Source organism: Miscanthus floridulus, chromosome 5 (assembly GCF_019320115.1).
Source record: "Miscanthus floridulus cultivar M001 chromosome 5, ASM1932011v1, whole genome shotgun sequence".
In the NCBI taxonomy this organism is placed as follows: Eukaryota; Viridiplantae; Streptophyta; class Magnoliopsida; order Poales; family Poaceae; genus Miscanthus; species Miscanthus floridulus.
Window position 1 is genome coordinate 44,535,021 of NC_089584.1, and position 12,595 is coordinate 44,547,615.

The 12,595-nt window shown below is 50.5% G+C and overlaps 1 protein-coding gene across 1 annotated transcript; it reads left to right on the top strand.

Moving 5' to 3' along the window:
• Nucleotides 1-8,747: 8,747 nt before the first annotated feature.
• On the top strand, nucleotides 8,748-9,698 carry LOC136452090 (uncharacterized). Its single transcript, XM_066452732.1, has one exon. It carries the CDS (start codon nucleotides 8,851-8,853, stop codon nucleotides 9,415-9,417), a length of 567 nt encoding a protein of 188 aa, XP_066308829.1. The 5' UTR covers nucleotides 8,748-8,850; the 3' UTR covers nucleotides 9,418-9,698.
• Nucleotides 9,699-12,595: the final 2,897 nt, after the last annotated feature.

A 12,595-nucleotide genomic window follows, 5' to 3' on the forward strand; every position in this document is an offset into this window, starting at 1 on the left:
GAAGTACAGTTTCTTGAGCTGATGTTGGGAGCGCTGTATCTCACTAACCAAGCCAAATCAGCCCGAGCTCCTATTACATGAGTTGTAGTTCTCATATGGATGATCAACTTTGTTAACTATGGCATAGTCTAGATCGTCACAGGTTAGGAGATAGTCATCGTTTAACCTACGCTGTCAGTCATCGTCGTTAAGTCTGAATCACCATTTTCAGAAAACGGTCAGGTCAGTCATGGCCGACCACTTCAGAATCCGTTGGCCGCGTGGCGCCACTCGTCGCCGCTCGCCTGAGCGCGCTGGACACGCGCCGTGGATGCCCTGGCACGGCCGGCCGCGTCTTGAAGCCGCTCCGCGCCTGCCCGACCGAGTCGCCAGCCCCAGTTTCTTTTCTCGCCTCCCCACAGCGCAGCCCGAAGCCGCCCGCCATTGCCGCCGGAGCTTCGCCCTCGCCTAGCTCCCGCGTTTTGGCAAAAACGCGTTGCCCAGCTAGCTCCAAGCTCCGTCGCGACCTCCTCTTGCTCGTCGTCGCCTCCACGCAGCCAGTCAATCTCCGGTGGGGCCGCTTTCGGCATTTCCGCGCCGTCGCAACCTCGTCGGAGGTGAGCCCGCCGTGGCCAACCACCACCAGAGCTCCCTCCTTCCTTTCTCTCCCATCCCTCATGGTCGTTGCGAACTCCCGATGCTCACTCCTGGCTTAGGTCAGTCCGCCATGGCCGTAGTTGGCCGGCATACCTTGCGCAGCGCCGCCGCAAGCACCATTGCCGACGGCGACCCCCTCCTCGGTAGCTAGGAAGCCCGTTTTCTTCTCCCATCGGTGCGGGGCAGTGTGCTGAGCACGTTGGTGCCTCACCCTTCGCCGGAGGAACCACCGGCGGCGAACTGCGCCACCGCCGTTCCTCCTCCCCTGTTTTCTCTCACTGGCGCGCGGGGCCCGTTGTCAGTCGCCGCTGCTGAGGAGGCCACCAGCCTGGGCCGCGCCGAGTGGCTGGGCCGCTTGCGCCGTGTCTTGGGCCGCGCCAGCGTCGCTCACGGGCCGTCGTTCCTCGGGCCGGCCCAACAGCTGTGGCTGTGTTTGTTTCTTATTTGTTTTGTTTGTTTATTTCACAGATTGGTATATAGTTTCAAAAATGTATATCTCCTAGTTGGTAGATCCAATTGCTATGGCTCCAATTTTGTTGTGTTCCTAGTAATGTCTAGTATTTAATAAAAATATTATATGAGCACATGTTTTAGAAAGTCTGGATAAATTAAATAGGATTGTGAAATGTGTTTTTGGATACATGCAAACTTGTTTGAATTTTATCTCGAGTTTCTGTGGTCCAAAAATTATGAAATTTTGTGGGTGAGCTTTTCTTGATGAGTAGAATCTTTGGTAAAAGTTTGAGGGCCAGTGCATGTATAGTTTTTAAGTTATAGAATTTCTTTTTATCAATAGATGGATCTTGTGTGAATTTTCATAATTTTTTTATAGATCCAGTATAGGTAAAATTTGGTGAGTAAGGTTCTTAGGCTAGAGTGATGCTAGGAAAAATGTGAAATCTATTGCTTGACACTTTTCATTAGGGTTTCCTAATTATGCTAAAAATGGACATACCACTTGTTATTTTAGGTACAGCAAGTTCTGCTTGCTCAATGGCTTTGAAAATTTTATGGTAGTCTATGTGAAGCATGAGATAGCTACTGTAATTTTTGTAGATTTTTATGAATAGTTTTACTATATATTGCTTTAATCACCTAATTAATTAAATAAATTAGAAAAGGGTAATAAATAAATTATTTAGAAGTTGGCACTATACTTTCTAGTGTTCCTCTGGTATGTGCAATAAGTTGGTAAGATTGGTTTGGTCAAATTAGGCTTTTGCATCGTCGTTAACTAAATAAGTTAGTAACCCTGCCGTTCTGGATTAATTCTAGGTTACTGGAATTCGTAGTGGTTAACGTAAGTATCATGCTGTGATGTTTACAATCGTTTTGTAGAGAATTTCATAAGCTTTCCAGAATGTCCTCGTACAAGTCGTTTGGAATTGTAGAACTCTGGTAGTAATTGAATTAAGGGACTACTTGTATGCATATGAAGCTTTCAATGTTAAATTATGTATACCTTTACTATTTCTAAGTGTATGGTAATGATTCTTAGGTGATAGGCCTTTAACTGAAGATGAGCAGCTTTACCTTAGGTTATGCAAGTTAGGTAAGTTGATCTTGTTCTTCAAGTTAAGTTTAGATACTTGTTTTAAAGTGATTTGAATAGGGCTATTCTTAATCGGTAAACGAGTGTCCAGTGATGTTTCGTTAAACACTTACTGTGATTCATTCATCATGAGCATCATATCATTCCTTATGCATCCATGATATTTATCTTGGGCATCGGCATGCAATAGGTGTTCCGGAGGGAGTTACGCTTCTGGAGTTCGAGCCAGTACTTCCGGAGGAGCAGCAGTAAGCTCAGGAGCAGGAGGTGCAGGCCCCCGAAGAAGGAGTCAACGAAGAAGTTCTTGAGTGCCCCGATCACCAACCTTCATCTTTTCTGAAAGGCAAGCCCCGGAGCATTCTAAGACTCCTATGTTTTCAAAATGGTTACTTTGAGTATCTTTATTTATTGATGCATTAAGTGATAGGAATTGGATGCGAACACTTGTTGCATATATACCTATTCCTTGGCCAGTATACGTACCCTGAATCCTATTTAGGTCCAGGAGCGAATCAAAGCTTAGCCATGCTTAGACCGGTAAAAGTCAGGTGATTTCCTGTCACCTGCATATTAGAAAAATGTCTGGTCACGGTTGGCTATAATTGCTATCGTGGAGAATAACCATGTGTTAATAATGAATTGTGACCGGGCGGGAGGTCGATAGAGAAGCAACAAGGCAAGGAGGTCTTGGTTGTGGATCTATCCCCGTCTGTGTCGGTTAAGGACCGATTCGCTGTACGTCCTCATGTCATGTTGAACGCATGCCTATCACTTAGTTGGCCGGATAACTCGTTCCGACCGCGAAGCCGAGTTGCTCAACTCAGGCCGGAAGACCGAGAAGTGAAAGTGCGCACCCTGGCGGTAGTAAGGATGTGCGGGGAGCTATTGGCGTAAGTCCGAGGTGAGATTGACCACCTGGCAGAGTGGACTCCCTGAGGGTGCGGCGCTGCTCGGAGCCGCGATTCCTGAGATGTACCAAAGGTGACCTAAGGCTGCCTTCGCGAGGTATGTCTGGGTTTGTGTTAGGAATACCCCTCCAGCTGGATAGGAATCGATTCGAATCGCCGTCTCTCCCGGATAGTGAGAACTTGACTGAGCAGCGGCAACGTAGATGCACTTAATTGAACTTGATGGTTAAAGTGATGATGATGATACAAACTTATACCGGATATGGTTACTAATGTTTGGAGTTAATCAATTGCTTGCTCTAGTACAGGTGCTAATCTAGTTGATAGGTTAATATTGTTAAAGTGCTGCTTACTCAAAAAGCAAATTATGCTCTCGTATCACTAATGCGTTTTTTGCAAAATAATTGTCAAGCTAGATCCACCGATAAAGCCTTGCATAATCCTTGGTGTCATTTATTTCTGGTTTACGACGGGTAAGTCTAGCTGAGTACCTTCTCGTACTCAGGGTTTATTTCCCCCTTGTTGCAGATGACGTGCTATATAACGGCTACTGCAAGTATTGTCTCCACCCTGCGGGGGATGAAGACTAGATCATGGGCATGATCATCCATGTTTTCTCATCTTACTGCTTTTGCTGGATATGACTATGGTACTGGCTTGTACTTGAACTAAGTGTGCGTGATGGTGTTAAACTACTTTGCTTCCGCTATTTGTGAACTCGTTTTGTAATAACTATGTGTACTCTGATGTATGTGGTACTTATGAACTACTTGTGAAATGGATGTAACATGTGGCTTGTTATGTTGAATTACTGTGATCTTGGTTGTATGCAAGTTGGTTTGAAATCCTTCGTGGTTTCAGTTGACTACCGGGTTTATAAGGGTTCAAGTATGACAGTTTGATCACTCCGGTGATTGCTTTTGTACTTGTGCTCTTATAAATTGGTCGGTTCTGTTACATTCTGGACAAGAACTATTTCATGAGGCCATAGTCCTTGTAGAGATGCTTGACGGGGAAGTCATGGTTCGGGCATGGCCCTTCGAGTAGCTTCTCGAAGTGGTTTGGGGTACCCTCGGCGGGTTTCCAATCCCCCTTGCGGTCGGTGGCAGCCACGAGCGAGCCCTCACGCCATTGCTTGTTCTTCTTCTTGCTAGGTCAGTTGGAGGTGACTTCGCCGGCGTCCTCATCCCGCTTCACCTTGCCCTTGAGGCGGTCGAAGATCGCTCCGACCGCCTCTTCGCCCGAGGCGTGGCTAGTGGTGATGTCAATGAGCTCCTTGGTGGTTCATGGGCCCTTACGTCCCAGCTTATGGACCAGGGACTCACATGTGCTCCCAGATAGGAAAGCTCATATGACGTCGGCGACATTGGGTAGCTCGTTGCAATGCCGAGAGAAGTGCCAGATGTACCCACGAAGGGTTTCCCTGGACTTTTGTCGATAGTTTTTTTAGATCCTAAGGGTCCCAGGGCACGCGTATGTGCCTTGAAAGTTTCCCACGAAGATCTCTTTTAGGTCCACCCAACTTTGGATTCTGTTGGGCGGAAGGTGTTCCAACCATGTTCGCGCCGAATCGGCCAGGAACAATGGAAGGTTGCGGATAATAAAATCGTCATTATCTGCTCCACCGGCCTGGCAGTCTGGGGTTTGTTTCTCTAGAGTATTTTAGGATGTTGGTCGATGGTCGGTACCATGGTGGGAAGGCAGCATTGAGGATGTGTAGGCCGAAGGCCTGAGGTCCCGGCAGGTCGGGGCTTGGGCTTCGGTCCTCGCTGCTGTCGTAGCGTCCACCACGATGAGGGTGGTAGCCACGGCTAGCAGCCTCCCTCGTATCGTCGCAGGCACGCCTATGGGCATCGAGGGTGTGGTGCGCGTCACGGTGGCGGCCACGCTCATGCACCGGGACCGTGGTGCGCAGCCTCCCACGTTGCGACGCTTGGTGGACTGATGCATCGTTGTCGGGTCGCTTTGAGGGCATGCGCTAGCTGGCGTCGAGCTTGCATCATCAGGACAGCGAGCTCTTGGCCTACTGCGCCGCCGTAGACTCGAGTAGCGTGCGAATCTTGCGATGGGCCCAACGATCCTCGGGCGTCGCGGGCCTCAGAAGCCCCCAAAGCAAGGCCGCCGTAGCAGCGATGTTCTGGCTTGCCCGGGCGAAGTGTTGGAGCGCTTCATTGTCCTCGATGATAATTCGGTTCACGTCGCGGGCCATGGCACGCGCACGCCCACCGTCTCCATGGCGCTCGATCTCTTGCTTGAGCTCCACGCGTTCCTGCTCGAGACAGAGTCGCGCTTCCTTGAGCTCTTGGTGTCGGGCCTTCAGCTGCTCCTCCCGTAGGTGGGGTGGGTCCCCTACATCCCCCTCTACCTCGTTGGGGTAGCCTCTTCCTCATGGATGCTTTCAACATGTCCCTCGAGGGTTCCTATCATGAAACATTCATGATAGGGGTGATGGCTCCCCCTGCTGGAGTCAGAGGTGGAGGGCGACTCTGTTTCTCCCGCGAGGAGGTCATGGAAAGACTTCGCGACATATTCGGTCATCCCCACGAACCCGTCATTCGCGGGGGATAGAGGCGTGCGTTGTGCCACAAGGTGGCCAATGGTCTCTACGGCGTTGCGGAGACCGAACGGGAGCGCTATCGGGGCGCTTCGGATGAGGTATTCCAGATAGAGCGGCTCTCCTTCGACAAGCTATGCCATGACGTCGGCGAATGAGAAGGTGAGGTGGTGCAGGTCCTCCCAGGACGGTTGAGGTCCTAAGAAGGCGCCAAGCTGGCGCTCTAACCTCCCATAGTCGAAGCTGAGGAGCTGGTCGCCTCCGAGGGCATGGGCCTCTAGTGCATGCAGCTGCAGCTCCTCAAGCGCCTCGGCGATCGTGTTGAGGCTGGCGGAGTGGAGAGGTTGGACGGTGGCGGGAGCCTACGCCAACTCTCCCTCCATCGTGACAATGAAGTCTAGGTCCCCGAAGTGCACGTGCGTGCCCGGGACCTAGCTGACGTTGTGACTAGCCATCCGAGGCCTGGTGTGGATGTCGAGACACGCAAAAGGCCCCTACCTGGCGTGCCAACGATCGGTGTTTTGAGTTACCACCAATGAGTAAATTTCTAATATTGCATGTCTGGCTCGGATGGTGTGCTAAGAGGATACGAGGTTTATACTGGTTCAGACAGAATGTCCCTACGTCCAGTTCGTTGCTGCTGCTCATGTTACTAACACCAAAAGTTTGTAGTAGGGGTTACAAACGAGCGAGAGAGGGACAGGTCCCAAGTCTCTGGTGGAAAGAATGAACAGATGCTGAGAGCTCGGTTGCTACTCAGCTGAATGCTCGTATCATGTTCTGATTGGTTCGAGGTGATTCGATCGGATCTAGCCTGAATCGATGTGATGCCCTTTAATGGGGCGCCCTGCTTTCCCTTTTATAGACCAAGGGAAAGCACGGGCTACAGCAGAGGGAAAGAGAAGAACAAGAGAGAGAGAGCCGAAGGCCCTCAGGATCGCCGGGTCCTTCTTCTCCTTCATGCGGGTCCCACCGATACTATAGATGTCAATAAGGACGGCGCCACGTCGCGGTCTTGTCCATCACTAGCGCCATGCGCAGGTGTCGTCGGTCGGCCATGTTCGTACGAGGGTTAGGCAGAACAGTACCGGTACGCCCGACGCTGTTCTTGATGTGGATCCTCAGGTATGGCCCATCATGGCCACGGGTTACATCAAGGCGTGCCGGTCTCTTCCTTGGTGTCAAAGTCTTGACCCAGGCCCATACGCTTGGACCTAGAGTGGTTGGCGACGGTATGGGTCTCCGTCGGACGAGACAAAGCCCGCGACCTTAGGGTCGGGCGACGCGGAGCACGAACCCAAGTGTCGGGCGAGGCATATCCCGCGGCCTTGGGGTCGGGCGACGTGGAGCACGAACCCAAGTGTCGGGCGAGGCGGACTCGTGGCCTCGGGGTCGGGCGAGGCGGAGCTCTCCCCTAGAGACTGGGCGAGGCGGAGCGCAAACCCAAGGGTCGGGGGAGGCGGAGCCCGCGGCCTCGGGGTCGGGCGAGGCGGAGCCCTCCCCTAGGTGTCGGCGAGGCGGAGTCCGCCCCCAGAGGTCGGGCGAAGCGGAGGTTGCGCGCCTGTGGGTCGGTTGGAGCTGTAGTCGCGCTCTTGACTGCTCGAATGAATCAATGTTGATGATCATTAGCTCCTCATCTTCGGGTACTCTAGTATTGGTCCCCGACACGAATGTTCTAGGCACAATGTGATTGACTATTACCTTTGGCAGGCAGAAATCATACAAAAATTTATACAGGCGGTTCAATTTCATAAGCAAACATAGGAATGAAGAAAAATTCCTTCGTTCTAAAATGCCCCTAACGAGAGCTAGTACCTAAGGGAATTGCCCCGTCAACTAAAGTAATTGGTTTTAGTATCTAATTGGAGGTGGCAATCTTTTGAAGGTAAAAGCGTTTATTTAGGATGATGCTAAAGCCCAATCGCCTAATTGTTCGGATTAGGACCCAACATTCTAGATAGATCTAGGTCATCTTCTGTTCTTCTTTCTTTGCCTCCTCTAGTGGTTACTATGGTCCCTAAGGCTGGTGCTCCTTCGTCGGACCATAAACCGACTCCTACCTAGGCTTGGACGAAAAACTTGTAACTCGCTAGCTCGCTCGACTCGCTCGTTAGTGGCTCGGCTCGAGCTCGGCTCGTTTGAATTTTTAATTAACGAGCTAGCTCGAGCCAGCTCAATTAATTAATGAGTCAGCTCGCGAGCCCCTCACGAGCCAAAACGAGCTAAGGTAATTTACATGACAACAACTATGATTGGTCCATATATCCCTCAGCCCCCAGCCCAATGCAACTTTAAGCCGTTCATATATCCCTCTGCCTAAGGTCCAACATGATTAAACACTAAAACTGTAGACCAATAGACCACATGGCTCCACCCAATCACCCACCGACGTACCCTACGTTATCATGTTCACGCAAGACGAGTCCAAAATTCATATGTATTTTGTTTGTTCCATTTGAAATATGCATATGATGTGTTTGTTGCTAACTTGTAGTTATAATCTCTATGTACTGTGTTTTTGTGTTTTGACTCGCGAGCCTAACGAGCTAGCTCGAGCTCGCTAACGAGCCGAGACGAGCTAGTCTTCTGGCTCGTTTGCATAACGAGCCGAGCTATAACAAGCCGACCTAAATCGATATCCAGCCATAGACTCCTACCATGCAAGCCACTCCAACTGACCTCCTCAGCCCAGCAGCCCATGCCCATCGGCGTTATTTTCTATAATTGATGATCCTTATTTTGAATCTATCTATCTATAATTATAATTTTGTAGCAGGGGTAGCTTACAGCACACGTTGAAATTGCGAAGAACCGATCTTTACGTCAGTCGTCCATGTGTGTTGTCCTCAATTCTCCCACGACAATAATGTGTGGCTCCTGTAATGAACTGCCGACGCAGCTTCGGCGAGCCTCATCTGCCAGGCCTGCCTGGCAAGTGGCACCGTGCAAGGTTCCGTCCGGCCTGCACTCCACTGATGCGGCGCGTACACACACCCAAAAAGACGCAATTGTTTTCGTTTATTTACGCACGCAAAAAGTCCGGCGAAAGCGACCAGGTGGCGGGACGAGACGACTAAAATAGAACTAATCCAGGCCGCCAACCACGCCACCTTCTTCTTGCTTCCCTTCCAAATTAAGTACCCCACCATCGTTGGGAAACACTGCACACGCTCTCACTCCCACTCCCGTCCCTATCAGTCATGGCAGCTCTCCTCCTCCTCCCGATCCTCCTCGCCGCCGGCCTCGGCGGCTTCGGCAGTGCCGACCCGGCGCCGGCCACCATCGTGCTCAAGGACGGCACGACCTGCACCCTGTGCGCGTCCTGCGACAACCCCTGCAACCCGTCCTACTACCCGCCCCCGTCCCCTCCCCCGGCGCCGGTCGCCACGCCGTGCCCGCCCACCACGCCGTCCTATCCTACCCCCTCCGGCGGCGGCGGCGGCGGAGGAGGCCCCATCATCTACTCGTCCCCGCCTCCTCCTGCTGCTTCCGGCGGCGGCGGCGGCGTTGGAGGCTTCTACTACCCGCCGCCCACCGGCGGGTCTGCTGGGTCCAGCGGCGGCGGAGGCGGCGGGTCGCAGCAGGGCGGTATGTACCCGGCGCCGCCCCCGCCCAACCCGTTCCTGCCCTACTTCCCCTTCTACTTCTACAACCCGCCGCCGTCGTCGTTGCACTCATCCGGCGCGTGGGCCGTGACGACGGCTGCCTCGTCGTCGTCCGCGGCGACGCTGATCCTCACCAGCATGCTGCTGCTTCTGCTGTGGTAGACACCGCGAGGGATCTAGATCTGCAGAGTGAGTGGGTCAATGCATGCGCTGTTTCTTTTTTCACTTACTACAGTACTAGAGGTGGGTGATCCAATGCAACTGGCGATTCAATTTGGTGGCCTGTGTATTCTAGCAGTAGATTGTAATTGTAATTTTATACTATTAATTATATTTCCTCCTCCTCCTCTTCTTCTTTCTTTGGGATTTGTATGTGTCGGTCGGTATATTAACAGATTAATCTTCTAGTAGCAAAAAGACTGTACAATATAATATAATAATAACGCTAGCATACTCTTTCACCAGAAAGATCGAATCGAACTGTTCATGGTTCATGCCGAAGAAAGAATGGAGTTTGTTCATCAGTTTCAGTAACGAAGATGGTTTGGCCAGTTTCAGTATAGGCGTGCAGCCCGGCCGCTCGCTGCTGTTTGCTCTGGGATGTTGTTGCATCAGATTCTGAGCCCTTGTTTAGTTCGCGAAATTTGGATTTTGGGGCTACTGTAGCACGTTCGTTTTTATTTGGCAAATAGTGTTCAAACATGGACTAATTAGGCTCAAAACGTTCGTCTCGTAATTTCCCACCAAACTGTGCAATTAGTTTTTCTTTTCGTCTACATTTAATGCTCCATGCATGGGCCGCAAACATTCGATGTGACAGGTACTGTAGCAACTTTTTGATATTGGGGGTGAACTAAACACGGCGTGAGTGTACTCTGATCCGCGGGCGGCGCTGCCAGCAGTACACCGCCCGTCCTGTGAATCAGTGAATGTGATGGCGCCTGGCTGGGTCTGGGTGGCAACATTTTCTACCTCGTCACAAGCAAAAATGCGCTTCCTTTCTTTACTCCCACCTCTCTCGATCTCTTTCTTGTTCAGTTTGGCCACTGGAGTTTTGGACCATGCACAGCACATAGAAGTATTGTGCACGTAACTCCGGTGCCTATTTTTACTACCCGCTCTATTCTAAACAACTTGTATTTTCATTGTGAGGTTGGTAGATCGCTGTGGCCAAGAAATCATATAAATAAATATATAAATACGTGGCGGAGCGAAATGTCTGCTCCCACAGCCACAGAGGAGGAGGAAGAAAATGGAAGTGGAAGACACAATAATCTGCTTGCCTACTCACTTTGCCAGAGAGCCTCGAGACGCGCGAGCCTGCAAGCATCCAAAGCGTAGCAATTTCAAGAGCGGCCATGGAAATAAAATACTTGTAGCGCACTGTTGTTATCTAATTAAACGGTGTAGATCTAGAGGAACACACGCCAACTTGTGCTGGCCATGCCCATGCACCACCAGCCTACTAGCTTGCACGGTGTTCCTTCAGCTGTAGTACACGCAAAAAAAGAAAAAGAAAAAAAAAACGTTGCTAGTACAGTGGCTTTTAAAAAGGTGCATACTACGTGTATAAGTGATGATGATAAGGAAAAGGTATTCGAAAGCACCTTTGTTTGTTTTCTGGCTGGGAGCTCCATGGATTTCTTTGCAGTTTCAAGGTATCGAGGCTCTCGAGAGAGGGATGTGTGACGAAGCAAACAAAAAGGGAAGGAAAAGGAAGGAGAAAAGGTGCCGCCAAAGTTTGCAGCAATGCATGCATGTTCCACGGAGCCACGGAGAGAGAGAGAGAGGCGTGCGTGGCATAGCTGATTGGCAGGGTGGAGCTTGATTATTTTCTCCTAATCTTCTAGGTCCGAAAAGCGCAAGATCCTGTCTGCACTTGAGCTAGCTGCTGATCTTCCCTGTTTCACACTACATTTTTAAGCCTTTTTTCTTTTACATCAAGGGTACAACAAGCTTCCTCGTTTACCTTGTGCTACCTGGAGACTTGATACTGAACCGTGGAGTTTTTGACAGTTAATTTCTCATGTCTGTGATTTTTTTGGTCAGGAAGGAAAAAAAAGAATGTTAACGGGACTCGCTACGAGCCAGTTTTAGGAGTATTTAACTTTTCATTCAGGCCCCAATGAGACGGCCTGGCCTGCCGCCTATGTGCTGTGAGTTCCATCGGCCCATGAACTCCTCTTTCAGATAGATAGATGGGCCAGCAGCTTTGCTTTCTGCTATAAGTTACTCTGGATCTGTGCTGCAACCTTTTCACGTCAATATGCATTTCGCTCCCCCTTCTTTTTTCTTTACATTAGATCATCTGTAATAGTTTAAAAAAACAATCAGTAAATCAATAAGTTTTTCAAGCAGCTAAAAAAGTTGAAAGCGTATCTATTGGGTTCAATCCAACAATTTCCAATATATCGGTTCTAAAATATAGGGGACAATTTTACATCATGAATCTCGGAAATCTTTCTCTCTTGTATATTTGCATTAGAGATATCTTGATCGAGAGTTGCGGCTGCGGCACATCTGCAGCTAGCGCCTAGCGGTGGTGGGTGACTTTCGGCCGCGGGCCGGCGAGAGCGGTACGGTACCCACTGCCCACTGCCCACAAAGATGAAAGATGCCTTCTCATGGTTCGGCGCGCGACGGCCAAAAATATCGTCAGCCTATGAAGCAAACGTCGCCGGCACGTGGTCATCCAGTGAGCACCATGCCAACAGCGTGCAAAAGATCTGTCGTCGCCAGTGTCCGTCTTGGTAGTTGGTACGTTCCATACTTCCATCCCACACACGGTAGTGACACATTGCATTGTATTGTGTATACAAGAAATCATCGTGTGCCACGTCTTAAAGTAATAAAAAATCATCATATGTCTCCACGCTGCTTCATTTCGAATTTAGGGGTCTATCCTCTTAGAGGTTATATATAATATATGAATATATTTAGAGGTCCGTGTGGGTTCGCAGAACGTTACAGAATAAAATCACACGCCGAAACAACAAATAGGATATACCCACGGTAATATCTAAGTGAGGACTGCAAAGGTCCCATCTAATTAAAGGACGAAGATATCACACGATGCAACCCCTCATGCAACCCCTCACGTTGCCTTGCCGCGCCACCCACCTCCCGTCGCCGCTCTCTCAACCCCGCCCTCCCCTTATCACAGGGCAGTTGCGAACACTCCCCTGGGACGCCCTAACGCCAGTATCGCCCAACTGCCGTCTCCCAACGTCCTGGCAAGTGGTGCCCCCGCCGCCCCGCCACGCCACCGTCTCGCCCACCGCCGCCACCGAGTCACAACCACCGCCCCCAAACCCTCTCTACACCAAAAGGTGAGTGAATC

Bases quoted from the DNA above. Each gene is read 5' to 3' on its own strand.
- LOC136452090 (XM_066452732.1), top strand. From the start codon at position 8,851: ATGGCAGCTCTCCTCCTCCTCCCGATCCTCCTCGCCGCCGGCCTCGGC.